Raw genomic sequence first — 21667 nt, forward strand, 5'->3', positions numbered from 1 at the left:
TGGTGGTTTTGGTCATTCTACGTATGAGCCAAATGCTCTTGTATCTGCATTTAAGACTGACAAAGTACAACATGAGGCAGAATAAAATTCATATTAAGAATTTTATTTTATTTATTTTTTTATAATTCTTTTTTTTTTTAGGTTTTTTTTTTTGTTTATTTATTTGAGAGACAGAGATCACGAGTAGGCAGAGAGGCAGGCAGAGAGAGAGGAGGAAGCAGGCTCCCCGCTGAGCAGAGAGCTCAACGTGGGGCTTGATCCCAGGACCCTGGAATCATGACCTAAGCCAAAGGCAGAGGTTTTAACCCACTGAGCCACTCAGGCACCCCTCATATTAAGAATTTAAAAAAATTAGTTTTTCTTTGATCAGAACAACACGAAATAACAACAAAAACAACAAGAACAAAAATCCAAAAAGAACTACCGAAAATCCCACTGTGACGGGTTGTGAGAGAGACTGCGGAAGAAAAGGAGAGAGCTGTATATTTCAGCGACTTCAATGGAAATTTTCCTCCTTTTTGAACAAGTGGTCTTACACCTCATATTTTGACTTCGCACTGTGCTCCACGGTTTATGAAACTCCTGTGTGAGGCCCAAGAACGGGCCCCCCAGCAGCTCTACAGTATGATGTAGACTGTTGCCCCATGAATGTCACTTCCAAGTCTGATTCTCTGTGCTTTCAAAATGTTTGAGCCACTCGGTCTCCTTTAAAAAAAATTCTTTTTCTGTTTAATCCAGCTGGGGCAGGCTCAGTTTTTGGCAGTGAAGCACACCAATTGATAAGAATAAAAACAAGAGCTAAAATGCACAGATTCTTACTCAATGGCCCGCACATACTCACATAATAATAAGATAAACACTATTATCTATATTATACAGATGAGAAAATCCAGGGTAAATAATCAAGTAAGTTGTCTGATTTTCACCGGCTAATGCATCTACGGCCAGGATTTCAACCCAAGCCGTCTGATTCCAGCCCTGTGTGGAGCCGCATTTATATTACCATTTGTCCTCTTAAACATTGTTGATCCCCATGGCAAGACTTTGACTAAGTCTTCAATAGGCACTGTGCCACCTAAACAAATAGCCATTGTTAGAAGCCAAGACAGTAACTGTTTGAATCAAGTCTGATTACTGAACTCATAATTCAAAGGGACGATCCAATAAACTGTCTCTTCTGAGAACACCATTGGTGGCAATTAAGAGTGTTCAACGGCTTTTATGTCTCTGGGATTCACTGTCTCTGGATTTTATTTCCCTCGATTTTACAAGATTTTACAGCACAGGATGACTAATCTGGAAAGACAGACAATGTGAGGAATTTGGGTGGCTTTAAATATAACTACCCACCTCCTCTTCTGTTAATCAGAGGTGTTAAAATAGCTTTCTCAGCAAGTAGTTTTCATGCTGCTGATGCTAGTGTGGCTCGTACTGACGTTCACGCAGACATCTGGCAGAATACAAAATTATGTAATTACAACTGATTCTTGGAAGGTTCTGCACAAATGAATGAGGGGCAAAAAGTTTGAGATTGCTGAAGTTTGGAAGCTTACACAGTATCTACCTGTAAGAAATTTACTATTGCATGAATTCCCTCGGTCTGGGAAAATGAAATCATTCTAACTTCGGACACATGTCATTTCGGTCTTTGGATGTTTCTCATTTTTGCTGATACCAGGGAACACAGACATGGTGTTTTTAAAAAAAGGTATGCAATTTACTGTAAAAAAAAATAAATAACATGTAATGTGGGCTAAGCTGTGCAAGTTAAAACACTGCAAACCACAAAGGTGAGGATCATAGGACAAATATTTCTTTACCAGCGATGGGTGGGAGGGTGTCTTTATGATTTATTCTAAAATAACAAAACAATCTAAAACAATGAAGTGTTTCTCTGGGCCTCATGAATATATATGAATTCAGTTCATGACAGAACAAGTCTTTGGTTGTCTCAGCCAAACAGCCAAAAGCGGATGATTGATTGTTTTATGTACAACCTCACGGAGACTGAAGGCACTGGAAAACTGTGATGAAATGCAAAACACTGCCAAAAATGAACGTAACTCTTCAATAGTATCACAATATTTATACTGATGACCAGAAGTACTTGAGAGCTCATAATCACAAACTTCCCAAACTCACCAGAGATACCTTTACAAACTGTTTCTATCACTTCTTTAAACAAAACTCGTACTGCCTTTAAAGTGCAAATGCTAGAAAATATATTTGCTTTGCTTTAGTTGCTGACTTTTTACATACTGGTGGGTCCATGTTTTCATGAGAATTTTTTTTTAACCATAAGTTAATTGTGGTTTATTTTATTTACCGTTGAATAAGGAAAATGTCCCTTCCTGAAATGTAAATTGCCTAATTTTTTATTTACTAGAATCTAAAATTGTATCCTCATATAATTAGGTAACAATCTATTTCTGCAACTCGTTTTTCAAAGTTATGGGTGTTGGAAATTATTTTTGGGAAAAGGGATTGCATCTACTTGCCTTTATCCATCATTACGCTGTCTTAATTTCGGTTCCCCCAAATGCGGATCTTAAGACATGGGATTAAATTTATTCGAAAGGCAGCCAGAAAACAGGAAGAGAGAGAAGACAAGGAGAGGCCAGTACAGGCGCATGTTCCTGAGACTGCTGCTGTGGGAAACAGAGACTCCGTATTGCTGGGACCTCAGAAACAGACAGAAAGCTCCCTTCTTCATCGGAAGGACAGCTGCTGAGTGTTGAACCCTTAGGTATAGTTGAGGGTTCCTGCTGGGACATCAAAACCTTTTCACTGCTGGGCTGCGGAGGTACAGGTTGAGAGAGTTCCTGTGGCTTTAAAAAAAGCTCCGGGACAGAAAAGTGAGGAACTTCCTGGCTAGGGGGTGCCAGTAAACTACAAGATGCCAAGTTAAATTAGGACTTCAGATAAATAGTAAATACTTCTTCATTATATGTATTACATGAGACATATTTAGACTAAAAAATTATTCATTATTTATCTGAAATTCAAATTTAATTAGGCAAACTGTCTCCCCCTTCTTCTTCTCCTTCTTCCTCCTCCTCCCTATCCTCTTTCTCCTCCTCCCTGTCCTCCTCCTCCTCTTCCTTCTCCTCCTCCTCCTTCTTCTCTCCTTCTTCTTCTCTTCTTCTTATTCTTGATTTTCTAAATCTGGTAACTCTTCTCCTGGCACATGCTTGAGATAGGATGCTGTCTTCACAAGTCTGAGCTTGTGCAGAATCGTCCACCCCTGCCACAGCTAAAGTCAGATGTGGGCCAAGGGCAAGATGAAGCCAGGCACCCAAGCATCTGCTACATGTGAGTATTCTTTATTTTACATGCCTGAATCTACTTCACTTTATCGGACGGAACACCACACATCCCTTCCTTATGTATCTTCATTTTTCAGATCACACTTCCATTGCTAATAGGGCTCTTCTTAACGTCCTCATAAATAATCTTTGATTTGTTTCTAAGCATAGCAGCAGTGTTGCTTAACCAAAATTATACAACCTGTTACTTATCTTTTGAATCCTCCCCAAGTCCTTTTAGGCTTGCTCATGACATCTTCTTGTCACGCCGTCATCCCAGACACCCCATGTGCCTGCGGTACATGCTAGTCTATGCCTTCTAAGAAGCAGATGCCAAGACAGAACTAAATATGCAAGAGATAAATTTGAGGCAACAACACCTGTGAGGGGAATTTGGAGAGGTACAGGGGGAGGGGGTGCCTCTTAGACCCTAATGCTTGTCCCACCTCAGGTGAATGAGAGAGGCAAGGAAAAAGGATGGGAGGGAGAGGCTCGGACTGTGGTGTAGTTGTAAGAGATTTCGGCAGGGTCTCATGGAGTCTCATACTTACAAAACTGAAGTAACTGTGGTATCTGATGTGTAGGCATATTTTGTGGTAGAGAAATCAGATAGCATTTTTTTGTTTTGTTTTGTTTTGTTTTCAAATCACAGCTACTTAGACATTGGCTTCTTTCCTCAGCCCCTGTGAGTTGTCTCCTCCTTTTAAGTAATAGATGCCGCAGCTGTGGAAGAATGGCTCTAAATCCACCCACGCTACTTGCCATGTCATCTATGGCCGCCCAACCAATCTCCTCTAAAATGGAGTGGTTTAAAACAATAGGCATGTCTTCCGTCTCAAGTTTCCGTTGGTAAAGAACTCAGGGCTTTTGTAGGCAGTTCTCACTCAGAGTCTTTCATTCAGTTGTAGTCAGCTGTCTCCTGGTCCTGCAGGCATATAACGCTGGGTTGGAACCGGCAGATGAATTTTCAAGGTGGCTTACTCATAAGACTGGCAAATTCATCCCAGCATTGGCTGGGGACCTTGGGTTCTCTGTACAGGGCTGTTGAAGGTTCCTCACAGTACAGCTCTAGTGACCTCCAGAGCAAGTGACTTAAGAGACGAAGGGAAAGCTGCACATGACTTAACATGACTTAGCATCAGAAGGCACACATCCTCATTTCCACCATATCCTGCTGTCACACACCGCTAGCACACAAGGGTATGAATACCAAGCAACAAGGATCACCGAGGGCCATCTTGGAGCTAATGTGTACATTAGAATCTCCTACAGAATAGGTGTGTCCAGAAGAAATTATGTTATAGTGAGAGTATTCAGAGTACTGAGGAATACAGACAACATCTTTCACCAGAGTTAAACCAAGTCTCAGTTTTCCACTTGTAGACACAGACAAAGGCCATCTTATCATCATGTTCTACCCTTTCAGGAAGGTCTAAAGCAAGGATATAAGTGTAGCTCATAAGCAGAATTTACCCCAAAGTCATATAATGTGCATGTAATGACTGTGCAATTAAATGCCTTCAAAGAAGCACTGGTTCTCCACTCTGCCACCACTCCGTACAATCTTAAATCCTTTAAGTTAGATAGTATCCACCTGACCCCTAAAGGCATTGCAATCCCTGCCTCAGAAGGTAGAAATTGTAAGTGTAGAAAAGGCAAAGGTGGGGGGGGGGGGCGAGGCAAGGGAAACAGAGGGACAAAGTGTTCCTGAAGCAAGCTCAGTCGGCTGTCCTCCTTCCGTGTAGAGGAAATTATAAGAACAAATAAAATCTTGGCAGTACCATGAAAGATTTAACATAGGCAAGAGAGCAGTGTTCTTGAGAGTGAAGCCTGTTAAATACTAAAGTAAGGAAATGGAAACTCCTTCTCAGGAGGTCTTTAAAAATAAGAAAGATTCTAATCTGTCTGGAAGAATTTAGGTGTGGTTTTTCTTAGGGGTAAATGGGTTGGTTTATATAACTTATAAAGTTTCTTCCATGATTTTTTTGACCCCTTTCTATGACATTTTACAAAGTTATCCTCCCTCCTCTCGGCCCTCCCCACACACAGAGGCCCCTTAGGTGCGGAATACATCATGACTATCATGAAGTTCAGCGATTCACTCTTCTGGGAAATGGGAGACCACCCAGGCGAGCAATGATAGGCTACTGCCTAGAATCTATGTATTTGGCTTGCTGGAAGTTGTCTGTCTTCTTCTTCCATTTGAAGAATAATTGTCAGATTCTGATCATTAGTATTATTCACAAAATGCTTCTATTATTTTATATCTTTTCTTCCCAAAAGTATTCCCTATGCAAAAATATTCTGATTTTTAGAATACCCAATAATATATGCATATTTTTAAAGCTCAACACTTCTAAGCAAGGGAAAAAAAGAGCTGTAATTTATGCTTTATCCAAGCCTCATCATTTTCAATGTGTGTGTTCTCATGTGAAGAAATCCAATGCTTCCAACATATTCTTTGAATGTTATGTTTTCTTTTCTAAACAAACAATGTGATGATCAATTTCAACCTTATGCCCAGGCTTCTATACAAGTATGTTTCCCATTAAACTTCATCATAACTTTTCAAAATGTGTTTCTCAAACAAATCAAGATTCTTTTATCCCTGCATAGCTAAATAGTCTTGATTTAATTTGAGAAAAATTTCACATATCAGAGGTCAACAGACATTGTAGATGTGTGAGTGCCACTGTGACAAAATGTCAATGCATTAAGGGAAAGATAGACTATACATCTTCCTTTATACTCAAGTTCTAAAAACTCCTTAATTCCTTTTCTCCTGTGTGATGCTACAACTTTCAATACATTCACTAAATGAGACTTTTTCTTCCAGCTTTACTGAGGTATAATTGTTAAACACAAATGTAAGATATTTAAACCACATGTCATAATGACCTGACATACATATATATTTTGAAAGGAGTCTCCCCATCAAGTTAATTAACACAGCCATCACCTCACACATTCACATTTTTGTGGTGGTGGAAGGGCAGAAAACATCTAAATTCTACTCTTAGCGAATTTCAGTTACACAATATAGTGTTATTGACTATAGACACCATGTTATATGTTAGATTCTCAGGCCTTATTCATCTTATAGCTGAATGTCTGTACCCTCTTACCAACTTCTTCCTATTTCCCTCATCTCCCAGCCCTGGTAAGTACTTTCCTACTCTCTCTCTATGAGATTCCACATAGAAACAACACCACGAAGCACGTGTCTTTCTCTGTCTGGCTTATTTCACTTAGCACGATGCCCTCAAGGTCCATCCATGTTGTCCCAAACGGCAGGATTTCCTTCTTCCTTGTGGCTGGATAATATTCCACGGCATATATATAGCACATCTTCGTTATCCATTTATCTGTTGACAGACCCTCAGGTTGTTTATGTATCTTGGCTATTACGGTTAATGCTGCAATGAACATGGGAGTGCAGGTATCCCTTCAAAATCTTGTTTTTATTTCCTTTGGACACATACCCAGAAGTGGGATTGCTGGATCGTATGGTAGTTCTATTTTTAACCTGAGGAACTTCCATACTGTTTTCCGTGGTGGCTGCATCAATTTACATTCCTACCAACAGTGTACAAGAGTTAACTTGTTTCCATATCCTCACCAACACTTGAGATCTCTTATCTTTTTGATGATAGCCATTCTAACAGGTGTGAGGTGAAATCTCACTGTGGTTTTGATTTGCATTTCCCTGAGGATCAGTACTGGTGAGCACCTTGTACCCGATGGCCATCTATATGTCTTCTTTGGAAACTTGTCTACTCAGTTCCTCTGCTCGTTTTTAAATTGGATTATTTGGCTTTTTTGAATTGTGTGCATTCTTTAATTTTTTTTTCATGTTTTTTTTTTAAAGATTTTATTATTTATTTGACAGAGATCACAAGTAGGCAGAGAGGCAGGCAGAGAGAGAGAGGAGGAAGCAGGCTCCCTGCTGAGCAGAGAGCCCGATGTGGGGCTTGATCCCAGGACCCTGAGATCATGACTTGAGCCGAAGGCAGAGGCTTTAACCCACTGAGCCACCCAGGCGCCCCTTTTTTTTTTCATGTTGACCCCTTATCAGAGATATGAGTTGCAAACATTTTCTCCCATTCTGTAGGTTGCCTTTTCATTTTGTTGATGGTTTCCTTTGCTGTGTAGAAGCTTTTTTTAGTTTTATGTAGTCCCACTTATTTATTTCAGAGTATTAACTTATTATCCAAGTTTTTATTTTTTTAATTGTGAAGTATTTCAAACTTAGAGCAAAGCTGAAAGAATTTTATGGTGAAAACCCATAGGTCCATTACCTTTTACCATAACCTTATCATTAGTCTTTTACCATACCCAGGCCCATTTTCATAAACATAAGACACCCACCAATCCCTACTCATCATAGTCTGACCCACAGGTCACCTTAAGGATTTCTTCTGTGTCATCTGCATATGCCCACCAGACAAGAAAATTTGGAAAAACTTAGTATATTGTTATTTGAACTATAATGACAGTAGATTAAAAAATAACAATGACTACAGTGGGTTGAAATACATGAAAATCCATGTAGTCATACTAAAACCTTAACAAAAATTCACTGGACATCCCTAGAGGTTTCTACTACCAATCCACAGTTCTGAAAATGAATCAATAAATCGAAAAACATAAAGCACTTTTTCTGTTGTGCTGGTTTGAACTCTCTCTCTAGGTAACAAGTTGTTGACAAGAGAAAGTTATTTATAAAACTAATAAATACAGAGAGCTAATAAATACAGAAAGACTGCAAGAAAAGTCACAATTTTGCAACCCCTGACGGAATAAAGCAATTAGGCACTGTCAAAGGCTCTAAACCTTTAGGGGGAAGGTGGACAAGAATGTTACAATGGGCTCATCTGACTGGCATCTCCTGAATCTGCAGATCCTTCTTAGGATCACCAAAAACAGGGACACATGGGTGGCTCAGTTGGTTAAGCTTCTGCCTTCAGCTCAGGTCAGGATCCCGGGGTCCTAGGATAGAGTCCCGCATCGGGCTCTCTGCTCAGCGGGGAGCCTACTTCTCCCTCTGTCTGCCACTCCCCCTGCTTATGCTCTCACTCTCTCTCTCTCTGTCTGTTAAATAAATAAATTAACTCTTGGGGGACAAAAAAAAAAAAAGGATCACCAAAAACAGGTCAGAAGACACTGTGTGTCCCCTGAATGATGTAACAAGACGTACGAAATGCCATCTATAAAGTATTTCTTTGATAGGACATTAGGAACTGAATGATGTATTTTGTAACAGATGTAAACCAAGTAAGGAATTTTACACTGACCCGTTAAAAAAAATTGACTCTATTTTGAGAAAAATAAGATTCCTTTAAAAATTTTTATGGCTAATCAATATAAAATCACTGGAGCATAACTTTAAAAAAAAGCAAAACTTTTTGTTTATTTAAAAAATATATAATAATCTTATAATAATGAAAAGTTTTTAAGTGATTTCCCACTTTCAGGGATTCTGAGAGGTTCTGTATTCTCTCCCTCCTATGCCAGCTTCCCCTCATCACCAAGTTAAGAATCTTTGTTTAACGGCAGAGTTGGGGGAGACAGCAGACAGAGAGCAGAGAAACAAGAGGGCATCAGGGAGTGAGACACAGAGGCAGAATGAATGTGGGAGCTACCTCCCAACCTTTTCTATCTGAAACCTCGCCATTTTTTTTTTTTTTTTCCACTACAGGATATAGAGACAAAGCATCAAGGGAATCATGCCCAGACAGATTTCTGGCAGGGTCTGCCTGTAGCTGGAACAGATAGAACAAGGAGATGATCTACTAGATCCAAAGCAAGAAGATCAAGGAGAGGAAATAACGAAGCTCTCAAGTGGGGATTGTAGATTTCAGGTTCACAGAGCATGCAGCCACTCCGTCAGCCTCCGCAGGCAAGCAGGAGCTTTCCCCAAACATGGAGGGCTCAAGTGACTCATTTCTGGGGAATGCTAAACAAAGTTTCACGGGTTATTAAGTCTCTGCAAGGAGTCCTGGAAGATTTAGTTGCAGCTACAGGCTTCTCGGGGGTCTTGTGGAAGGCCCAGAGAAATGAGGTCACAGGATTTAGGCAAGAATTTGAGATTAGAGGAGAGACCCAACTGGCCAGAAAGGGTGGTACTGATGAATGGATTAAGTGAGCAGAACTTAGGGCAAGAGCTGCCCAATGTGCTGATCTGCTGGGTGAAGTCTCCGTGGCAGGCAGGGGACTGAAAAAATGCAGAAGGCTAGAAAAAGATGAGAAAAAAAGAGAGAAAATGTTAGGGAACAAAAAGGATGTCAGGGGAGAGAAAGGAAAAGCTTGTATGCATGGAAGTGGCTGCTGAACCAGCCTATAGAGCATCTTCATACATCTTTAAAGCATAAAACCTTTATCCCCCAACATACCTTAGTAGAATTCTATTGAGGTACAATATCTAGGTGGACTCCCAGGTTGCTTTCTCCCTAAGATGTGTCATTTTTATGAGACATTCAACTGCTTGAGGTTTTTTTTCTCATAAATGAACAATATTCTTTGCCTAAAAAACCCTGTGATATAGCCCTATTGTATTATTCAAGGAGAATAAATACAGAAACAAATTTGCTAGAAGGTGGTTTTTATTACTTGTTAAAGATTGGTTTCTATTTCAAAATCTGCCCCATGCCATCTGCTATTTCCTCCCAGCCCAGCTCAGTGCACTCTCTGAAGGTAGCCGGCCCAGCCATGGAGCTGGGTCTCTCCAGCCCAGCTGTACCATCGCGTCTGGAATTCCATCTTTCCCTCTCACCTTTGCTCAACTTCCCGACTCCATTCCAGGGTCTTCCCAGTGTTTCATACGTAAGGCTTTGCCTCTCTTTCTCATTGAACTTTGTAGTATGATTCCTTTCATCTAGATATGACTCTTAAATATTTGCTAGTAGCTTTTCATGCTCTGGCTGCAGCAGAAGAGAGGAGGGGAAGCCTGCAGGGATTACAGAATCCTGACAGTCTTCGTGTGGGTCTAAGTCCAGCTTCGGTGCATGTCAGGGACAGCACTTACAGCAGGTCAGTCTTTGCTGGGAAGCCCTGCAAAACTTTATCTCCTAGGCTCTGTTCTCCTCTCTGTCCTTCTGCTGCTAGTTACAAAGGTCACCTGCCTTCACCCAACCCTGCACTAATGTCTAAACGAGAGATTCTCAACCTCAGCTGCCCATTGGAGTCAAGGGGTGGGGGTAGGTGGGGGTCTTTAACAAATGCTGATGCCAAAGTCCTAGGCTCAGTGATTCCTCTGCAACTGGTGTGGTGCTTCCTGGGCTCTGGGATCTTTTAGATCTCCTGATTTTATCATACAGCCAATGTTGAAAAATACCACTCTCAAAACATACCCCAGAGTTCTAGTTGCCTAAGTGATCCACCACTATTACCAATCCCCACTCATTTAAATTGGGGAGGAAAGTGGACTGGACATAGATAACTAAAATATCATTTACTGATAAAGTAATAATGCTGGAAATGTTAGTCAGCCTAAGTCTATCAACTTGGTTTGGAACCCACCCATGCACCTTAGCCCGCTCAAATAAATTAACATGCCATCTAGACTGAACGAACTATTTCAGCTGCGAAAAAAAAAAAAAAAAAAAAGATTTTCATGTTGTAGTTGGCACAATGTAGAGTATAGAAAGACTGAAACCGGAAATAGGTGGTATTCACAATAGAACATCAAAACCAGATTCAATTCAACAGCGTTACAGAGTGTATGAAGAGACGGTCTCAGGTACTGAGGGAAGGACCCAGAGCTGTGAATGCAGAATGTGGGGCCAGTGAACAAGAACAGGAAAATGGAAAAGACAAGAGACAGTTACTAGATGATTCCAGTGAATTATAGTGGAAGGAATATTGTACAAAGCTTGATCAGTATCTGCCCACCTGTGCTGTACAAGTATTAATTCCGCACCTGACTGCTCGCAGGTCCTCATACAAAATGTTTTACTTCGTTTTCCTTTAAACATGTTGTATCAGTGGGCATAGGCTGAGCTATCCTGCAGTAACAAACAATGCCTCCACCACAAAATCTCAGAAGATCAGTATCTCAAAATGTCTCAGCCATCCTCTCACCCATTGGGAGTAGGTAAGGGAGAAGTGGTCTCTTTGTATAGCAGTTGTCGGTAGCTCCGCCTAAGGAAGCAACCACCATCACAATCGCACCCACCCTCATGTCAGCAGAAGAAGTGTCCTGGATGATCTCATACTGCCACTTAAATGCCCCCACTCGGAAGTGACCCAAATTATTCCTACTTACAACTCATCGGCAGTTACTCGTCACCTGGCCTCATTCACTCAGAAGGGAGCAAACAAAGAAGTGCAACTGAACAAGGTGCCAGGAAGTGGGGGAGGGCCAGAAATACGGCACCGAGCCCAATTGGTGCTATACCTCCACTGAGAAAGAGGCAACTTCTTCCCGTGTTGCACAGACACATCTATGGACAAAGATACATCGTGTTGTATCTCTGAGCTGTATTCACTAAAATGTAATCTTAATGAGATTTTTATTTTTTATTGAAGTCCCTAGGACTTAAAACAGTGTTTGTAATATAGGAGAGCTTAAGCAGGTATTTTGGGGTAAATTTCTTGTGAGAAGTAAGGGTGGACAGAAAAAAGAGAGCTAGCAGTAATGTTATTTAATAGAACTGCTATGGCTGACTTGCTCTTCATTATTCCAAAAATCACCACATAAGAAACTTCCAGAGTCAAATGATTCACCAAAGATTTTGGAATAATGCTATCACTACTTCCTCAAATTGCTCCAGAAGACTTATCCCAATTAAGATCAAGTGCAAATTCTGTCATGGACTATGCCCAATATCACATGTTTAGCCACAAATATCCAAGTCAGACTTAAATTTTAAAAAGAGGGGGAGGAGGGGGAGGAGCAAAGAAGATGATCCAGCCCTCTGAGATAGCGATCTCAAATCAAGTGAGATTTCATGCTCCTGCACCTGGATGGGAAATCACAATAATTTATATTGATCTGAATTTTCCCTAAATTAATCTTTAAATTTAACACAACCCCAATTGGACTTTTTTCTCCACAAAATTATTTCCATTTTAATTTCATCAAGTTTCTAACTTCCAGAAGTCATCAAATTTTACCCAAAATGTCTCTGATATTTGCTAAACAGACAGATTGATTTAGGAAAATACTGAAACTGAGTAGCGAATTTGCTAAGAGATGAAAACATATGAGGATAATGACCCTGTCATCTTGGGGGAAGCCTTGGAGTTCTGTCCTCTCCCACCCTGGGGCCACCGTCAGAATGTAGCAATGGAGACTTCAAGCAAGGGGACCTTCCCCATTTACCAGGCCCCAGAGCTCTTCCAACTATCCTGTGGATCTTGTGATGAGTTAGAGGAAGCCACTCGGAGGAGCCAGGCTGAGTCTTCCCTTTCTGATCCTGGGCTTAGGATCTGGGCTGCATGGGAACAGGATCTGCCCTTGTGCAGTTCAGCTCCATCAGGGAGGCCCAGTGTTACTCATATGTTGACAAGTAACATCATATGATGACTGATCTGAAAACAGAAGAAGCTACTCTGCCCGAAGGGCTCCAAGGCTTACCCATTTGACCCAGAATTCTGGAAGCTGGTCCTCACTGCCAGAAAGAAAACATGACCTCTCAAATGAAATGGCACAAGTTTCAAAGGCAAGAGACTGACAAATTAACCATGACCACTTGCCCCCTGCTCCCACCACAGGCCAAGAACTGAGTCTCAATGCTGTGTGAGGCCCCCCACACCAGTCACTGCCCCAGAACATGATGGAGGTTCCTGGACTTCTCCTGAAGCCAGATGAGAAGATTCTGAGTAGACCTTCCATGAGCGAGGGCTGGCCAATCCCCAGCAGAAGCTCCAAAAGGACACCTGAGTCCCTGGGACCCATTTGAGCTTTTTTCATCTGGTTAGGGACCCTCCACGGACCCAAGCTCTGTGTACCATTTACCTGAGATGGGCTGGTAGGCACAGGGTTCCTGTTAACCCTGAAAAGATGAGGGACCCAGCTGAGCACACCTGGCCTAGATATGCCTGAGACCACCCTGGAGCTGGGCCTGGCCGCTGATCTCCCTGCATGAAACTGGGATAGGAGAGCCCTCGCCTCTGCCCTGTGGGATCCAGCCCCATCCTCCAAATAGCACAGACCTCCTGAGCATTCTTCTTCCTCAGCTGACCTGTTCGACCTTTCCTTTCCATTGCTACAACTCCATCCCCTGACATTTCTCTTTTCATATCCCAAACTCTGCTCTCCTCCCCAGACCATCCGCCAGACTGTGCACATTTTGGCCAGAATCTTTCTGCCCTGCTTCAGGCATTTATGGGTTTATACAAATACTCTCTTCATAATCTGTAGATGGTCCCTACCCAGTTTTTACAGCAAACATTGTGTGATAAGCTAAACATCTTTCCCCGTCAATAAATGCGACTCAATTGCATCATTCTTCAACAGCTGTTTCATTTCCACAGAACGGATGATTCATTAATCCTCTCTCTTCTAGCCTTACTTCCCAGTTTTCTCCTATTAAAGATAATACCGCAGTCAGGTATTTTTCCCACAGATCAGCACACATTCTAGAGAAGAAGGGCAAAGAAGCCAGGCTGCTTTCCGCTCACCTGCTGTGACCCCTGGACCCGGCACTTAACCCTCTGTGCCTCAGGCTTCTCATCCATAAAATGAGCCTGTGTGGAAAATCATGCATGTAAGTCAAAGGTTTGTTGCCACTCAAAGTTACCTTCTTGCAATGCACTTACGCTGGGGACTGATCAAGACTATTATGACGTTAACTCTTAAAACACAACTATTTTATTTTAAATTCAGTTTTGGGAACAACAGGACCACATTCTTATTCTTCCATTTCAAGTTGACAAGGATCACCACCCAGTTTGAAGAGTTAAAATGTCATTTGAAATTGCTACTCTCCATTTCTGTAACTTGAGCTACCGCTGATAGGTGGGGGAAGTAGTTATATATTTTTCTGAATTTATGAAAACCACACTTATTAGCTGTCTCTACTATAGCAACAGTGTGCACACACTATCACAGCTTTTTCTTCTGACACCTTCTTTTTTGTGTGTGTGAGTGGAAAAATCTCATTGCTTTTTTTTTTTTTTACTTTGTGCATAGCTATTTGCCATTCTTTAAATAGATAGCTATTTGTTATTCTTTAAATAGACTGCTATAAAAATTGCATTGAGCAAAGTTTAACTCTTTCTGGAACAGAATACTGCTGGCAAGAAGTCAGTCTCCACAGGATGAAGGAGGGCACAGGTGTCAGAGCCCAAGCAGGCGGAGAAGGTGTCCTTGCACACAGCGGACCCATACAGGGAATTCAGAGCCTTGGCACATTGCCAGAACTGTCCCAGTGGGTGGGGGAGGATAGATGGGAAGAGAAGTGTGTGCAGTGTCAGAGTTCAAGCCACAGGAAGATCATGTCCTTGTGAAGAAGGGCAGCCCAGCGGGTGGTGTAGAAGCTCTAGCAGGTGGGGGAGGCCGTCTATGTGCATCTATGTGGGAGTCCAGGCTGATGGGTGTGAACTCTCTGCTTCCAAGAGAAGTGAGGGATGAGTCCACCTGGCAGGGCAGCCTGAGAACACAACAGAGTGGATCTTGATTATCTACCAGTCACAGTGATACCACTCCCCTTGCCAGTGACTGATTTTAGGCGGGCATGTGACTCCATTTTGGCCAAGGATACATGGAAGGGAAGCACTTAGGGAAATGTTGCGCCTCTTGTAAGGTGAACATGAAGTAAGCCCTCTTCTTCCTCTCAATAGCAGCATGACAGAATGCTGTTATTCTGGAAAATGATGTCATTTTGGAATTTGACATTGAAAAAAATGTCATTCTGGAAAAAAAACCTGGAGCTGCTCCTACTGTCTCGTGAGGGGAAAAGCTAACTGAAAACCCAAAATGAAAGCCAACTTAGAGGAGGGCAGGATTTAAAATGAGCAGAGATCTGGAACTCTGGCCCTGACTATGGATTTCTTGTTCACGGACACAAGATATTGCCGTGCTGCTTAAACAGGTAAAGCTTAGGGTTCTGATACTATAATGCAAAACATCCTAACCAATGACAATCCCTTTACTCCAAAGTTGGTCCCTGTCCCTGACAATGAGTCCACTAGTGGCCTTGTCCATGATGAACCAGAGAGACCTACCCTCAGGGTTACTGGAAGCAACAACCAAAATCATTTACACATAAACAGTATACGATCCAGGGTATGGAAGCTGCCCTAGGAAAAAGCCATAGCTGGACTTTGTGATTTTCCAATGGGTCTCTCCTAGGTGGAGCTCCACATGAGAACCTCAGGGTCATTCTACCAGTTAAATAAAGTTTCTTAAATTATCTTAATTAGGGCTGCCTGGGTGGCTCAGTGGGTTGGGCCTCTGCCTTCAGCTCAGGTCATGATCTCAGGGTCTTGGGATCGAGTCCTGCATCGGGCTCTCTGCTAGGCGGGGAGCCTACTTCCTCCTCCCTCTCTCTCTCTCTCTCTCTCTCTCTCTGCTTGCCTCTCTGCCTACTTGTGATCTCTCTCTGTCAAATAAATAAAATCTTTAAAAAAATTATCTTAATTAGCACAAAGTATGAACGTGTTATGTTACCATAGCTGTACGGTTTAGGTATGATCCATATCAAAGTAATAAAACGAAGTTAATAAAAAATAGTTTATTCAACAAGAATGGTATAGGAAGACAATGACACGAGAGGAAAAAATAGCTGTAGGGTAAGAAGTTAAGTTCTGGAAGCTAGCATTTCCTAGCAAAGAAACTGTCAAGCTTACCAGTGTAGTAACGTCCTTGGTAAATTTTCTTGTCAAGGGATTTCCGACAAGCAATTTCTGAACTTTTAGAGAAAACATAACCAAGAAATACCAAGAGATCATGTCAAAGAACAGAATAATTTTGATAGCAGCAATAATATTCAGCATGGGCCACACCAAGATAAACAATTATGGGAGTGCACATGTAATATTTTGAGTCACTAATTTGTAGTTGACAAAGATCGGAAAGAAGGGATTTTCTTCACCTGAAGACATCCTAGTTACTAAAGCTATGATACAAAATATAACAAAAATCAACAAAGGGAAATTGAAAAAGAATGTATGGAGACAGGATGCAGGACATTTTTTACTACCTACTATTACAATAGGTAGACGGATTAACTAACGATACAATCTGCCTTGGAAAGTATAGAAAAGAGTATTTAAAATAATGTTTTATAAAGGGCTTAGCTGACTTCCTTTTGTTGAATGGCACTCACACCGTAGTGACAAATTTCTTAAAGTTTATGAGCAAAAGTAGGAATGTAGTGAAATAGTTTTCAGACCACCTACATTTAGCATACATTAAATTACACAACACATTCCTTTTAGTGAATGCTCTTTCTATAACATTCGTTCCAGTTACTGATAGAAGCTGCAAACAGGATTATGATATTTAATAATTAAAAAATGCAGCTGTACTTCAAGCTCTTGGCAGCTATCCAATTACTGTAATGTAGATTTTTGGAAAGAAAGAGAAAGATACAAGGCTACCAGAAATAATTTCACATTTTCCTATTGGTTAATTAATTTAGTGGAGGGGAGGGGCAGAGGTCAGTAGACACAAGCTCTGGGCAAGTGTTACAGTAAAAATTAGGGTCAGTGTGGGCCAGATGTAGACCCAAGAAATGACCCATATATGTGAAAATGCCATGACATTATGAGGTTCACCCTCAAGATAATATTTTCACATCAACGAACATGGTTGGACTCTTGATTTAAAGTAGAGAATCTAATGCAAACTAGCTTAAAGCAGAAGGAAAATATACTGACTTGCATAACCAAACTGCAGTCAACCACAAGCAGGTGTGGAGTTAGCTACAATGGTGGACTACCTTTAGACTTGACCTTCTCTTGCTCTGTGTGGTAGTTTCATTCTCTTCTACTGTAAATCCACTTTCTACGTAGAAACATGGCCGATAGCATCTTCCCCCCTCTTTTCCCTTGCTGCTTGCATCCATCTGAACTCTTGGATATCATTGGAAGAAACCCCAACAAGAAAGGGGAAGAAGAAGAAAAAAAAAAAAAAAAGGAGGAAAAACTGCTGGGAAGTCAGAACCTCAGTGGTGACAGAGCCAGGAATTCTAAATCTGCAGGCATCCCTGACCCATTTTCTCCCAATTCTACCGCTCGTCATATGCTGGCTTTTCATGCCCAGCCCAGCCCCTTTACATGGCTGGAAACATGCCTGGTGGCACCCATTTCCCTGACTCCTCTTCAGATCGTTGGGAAGGGAAGGAGCCCCACCCCAGGCTTCTGGGGATGACCAAATGCATGACACCTGACTCTGGAGAGAGGTGACTGGCAGCAGTTTCTTCATCTCCTGTCCTCACAGCCCAGGGGAGGAGGACACTGCAGGCCATGCAGGACTACATAGGGGTTGTGCTCTGGAACAGAGTGAACAACCAGAGCCTTTAGGAGGCACACTTGGCAGTAACCAGAAGGTGATATGCCTTGGTTCCCACACAAGGACATGATTGGGTTGTTTCAATAACTCTTTGGCTGGCAGAGAAGTGAAACCAGCTACCCCGGGATATGCACTGTATTTGTTCTGTTGGATGAGGAGTATCACTTGGCTAGGAGACTTTATCTGTGGGAAGAGAGTAAGGAGGGAACATGCAGTTCAGTCATTTTAGGCCTTCCCAGTTTTAGATATTAAGGCAACATGTAATATTAACTTTAGGTCGTACACCACATAGCTTCCTTTCCCCCTAATTCCAACCGGAAAAATCTAGGAGTAATTCTGCTTAGTCTATTTTGGATTATATGCCCACCTTTGATGCCAGGAGCATTGAGAGCTTTGAGAGCTGAGCCATACAATCAAGGATAAAGCAGTGCCCCATAGAAGGACATTGCCTTTCAAAAGGTAAGATGTGGGTGATCAAAAGACAATAATATAATTCCTAACCACAATTATGTCCCTTTCTTTGCTACTCTCTTCCTTTTCTCTATCACCTGCTTCTTTACATTTTTTCCTTCTTTTCTTTCTTATCTCCACCCTCTGTCTTCTCTTTTCTCTCCAACCCTCCCCTTCTGTCTTTCTTCCCTTTTGCTCTCTCTCCTCCTTCTTTGTTCTGTTCTCTCACTCCCTTTTCCTCTTTCCCCTGTTTTTATACAAATAGTAGGAATCTCGTGGCCTTGAACTTGATTTCCGCTGCTTACTGCATAAGTAAGATCACTCGAGGTAAAGGGTGAAGAACTGGGGGCACCTGGGTGGCTCAGTGGGTTAAGCCTCTGCCTTCGGCTCAGGTCGTGATCTCGGGGTCCTGGGATCGAGCCCCACATCGGGCTCTCTGCTCAGCGGGGAGCCTGCTTCCCCCTCTCTCTCTGCCTACCTCTCTGCCTACTCATGATCTCTGTCTGTCAAGTGAATAAATAATAAAAATCTTTAAAAAAAAAAAAGGGTAAAGAACTGGACAAAACCGAAGTGAGCTGCTTGTCTATCTTCTCTATCCAAATTTAAGGAAAATTGCTAAACTTCTTGGAAACTGTACCCTAATGGTGGAAACACATTTTCTTTCTTTGCTATACCATAAAATGAATTCATGAAACAAAAATTATTTTCTAAAACTTTAGAAGCATTGAACTTGCAATGCAAAAAAACCTCTTCGTGTCTTTGTACTTCTTCTGAAAAAGATTTCTTCTGAACTACTTTCCAAAATGTAGCGCCTATAATTAAAATGATTATTGAACCTTTGTCTCCTATTTGTTTTGTGTGAGAAGTTGGTGATGAAAGCATCATTAATATGAACCTTACAACTGAATAAAGGCAATAAAGAGCACACAGTTATTACAGTCAATAAGACAGTTTGGAATTCTGTACAAGGGTAATTGAAACACTTCAGGCTCTAAGCAAATAATAGTAACATCTTTAATGATCCATTTGAATGCCAGCCAATATCAAGCAGAACCTAACACAATTATAGTATGTTTAGAGCTATGGGAGCTAATACTATTTGCTTCATAGCTCCCTTTCTTTGGAGTGTCTTAATTCACATTCTCTGTTCCTTGGCAGATTATGTGATTTATGGTAGGGATTCAGTCAATTTCAATGCCTGACTCAATGAATGAATGCATAAATGAAGGATATCGGGTCATCTAAAATAGCTTCCTCATGTAGAAAGAAGAGCTCTTTAAATGGCTTGATGGCCCAAGTCTGGCCACACATGGTATCCCAAGCTTCCTGGAGCTAGTTTGGGCATCTTTTTCTGTCACTATAAGTATGTAAACAAGAGCAACAAAAAATCTGTCCCCAGGAATTTTGGATGCCACTGCTAACAGTGATCTTATTATGCAAAACTAATCCAGGCCATAAAGAAAAATGACTTCCAAGCTGAGTCTTCATTCTGAAATGTACTTTTTTAAAAAGATCTTATTTATTTATTTGACAGAAAGAGAGAAAGAGAGAGAGATCACAAGTAGGCAGAGCATCAGGGAGAGAGAGGGGGGAAGCAGGCTCCCTGCTGATCAGAGAGCCCGATGCACGGCTCCATCCCAGGACCCTGAGATCATGACCTAAGCCAAAGGCAGATGCTTAATCCACTGAGCACAGGCAACCCCTGAAATGTACTTTAAAAGTTATGGGAGTGTGAAGAAAATCTCAGCAGTTTCAGATGCTTGTGTTAGAAAGAGCGTAGGAGAAAACTATTATGTTGAGAGGTGAAAACTGAGCCCCAAAATAACACCCCAAAGTTGACAAAATAATAATACTTATTACTGTCTCATTGTTTAAGTATATACTACATTTGAAAAAGTTTTCATAAAGAAATGAAAAAATATTTATTGACTTGCTAATAGTATTCATTCAGGTAATGATTTTTTTAAGTTAACACAACTTAGATTAAGTTGTAGTTTAATAATAAATATTTTTAAAATCATCTTTCAACTAAATTACCGGCTATTATGATAAAAGAGTTAGGTTTATTTTTACAACTAAACATGTGGTTGCATGTAGCTAACATTCCAAGAGTAAATTTGGCATTCCAGATTTAAATATTAATCTGGAAATTGTCAGAAGGAGAAATTTTGTCAGATTTTACTACATACATATGGTAACAGGAGACAAGAATTGAGAAGAATAGCTTTTCAACTAGAAATATAGCTTTTTAGATCTCTTCATACTTGTAATTTAAATTCATATATACATATTTAATATACATGTAATATAAAAATAGACATTAAAATGTATAATTAGTTATCTATTACTGCATAACAAATCACTTCAGAATTAAAAAACAAAACAACAAACATTTATTATCTCCATTTTGAATGTCAGGAATCTGGGTGTGGCTCAACTGGGTGCCCCTGGGTCAGAGTCTCCCACAAAGCTACAAGCCAGACCAGGGTTATAGTTATATAAAGGCTTTGGTGGGGGTGTGTCTACTTCCGAGATGACTCACATGGCTATTGGCAGGCTTCAGGCCCTCTCCAGCTTTTGGCTAGAGACAACAATACCTTGTCATGTGGCCCTTTCTCTAGGTCAGCTTACAACATGACAACAATTTTACCTCAGACCAGGCCAGAGAACAAGAGAGAGGGGACCAAGACAGAAACCACGGTCCTTTCGATATCTAATGTCAGAAGTGATATCCCATCCTCCTACCATATTCTATTTATTAGAAGCCCATAAATCTGGCCCATGTGCAAGAGAAGGGAGTTATACAAGGATGTGAAAACCAGGAGGTAGGGATCACTGGGGGTATTGTAGAGGTTGTCTACTTTGTGTTTGTGTGTGTGTGTGTGTGTGTGCACACATGGGCATACATGTGTGTGAATGTGTAGGTACACACACATACATGCATACATGCACTCACACGTACATATATGTGCATATATACACACAATCCCCACACATTTATATATAGAGAGAATTCATGCTTCAAATGTCTAATTGTGATATCATATATGTGAAAAAACACAGCATTCCTGCTAGTATTATCAAGACATCTCTGCCAGTTTAGGATAAATTTCTCTCTACCAGTAACTCAAGAAGTCTAAATTGAACCAAGTGAGGGAACAGTTAGTAATTTTAATGATATCACACAATGAAATCCTACAATAGAAATTAATTTTAAAGAATTATATGACCACCCCGTTACAATTTCTAATTTCAGGCATGAGGTCTTCTGTCCTAGGCCCCATGATTTAAAAGCCCCTACTCAGGTCTTCCTCTGAACTCACCACCTCCAACCCTGCCAACCCCATTGGACAACTGGACGAGCCCACCTGGAATACTTGCATTTATTATGCTGCTTAGTGAAAAAACCAAAAAACCAAAAACACACCCACAATTTGCTCAGGAGGTAGACACT

General features: G+C 41.1%; 1 protein-coding gene across 1 annotated transcript in view; it reads left to right on the top strand.

Annotated features, from left to right (window-relative positions):
- Positions 1-9258: 9258 nt before the first annotated feature.
- LRRC72 (leucine rich repeat containing 72) overlaps positions 9259-21667 on the top strand; it is a gene marked incomplete at both ends in the record, with an annotated part of 57463 nt that continues 45054 nt past the window's right edge. The window contains 3 exons of the mRNA XM_080818722.1: positions 9259-9427; positions 10184-10334; positions 11013-11143. Of these exons, the coding sequence (XP_080674848.1) occupies positions 9259-9427; positions 10184-10334; positions 11013-11143 (451 nt within the window). The remainder of the gene's footprint in view (positions 9428-10183; positions 10335-11012; positions 11144-21667) is intronic.

This window comes from Martes martes, assembly GCF_963455335.1.
Source record: "Martes martes genome assembly, chromosome: 11".
Classification (NCBI taxonomy): Eukaryota; Metazoa; Chordata; class Mammalia; order Carnivora; family Mustelidae; genus Martes; species Martes martes.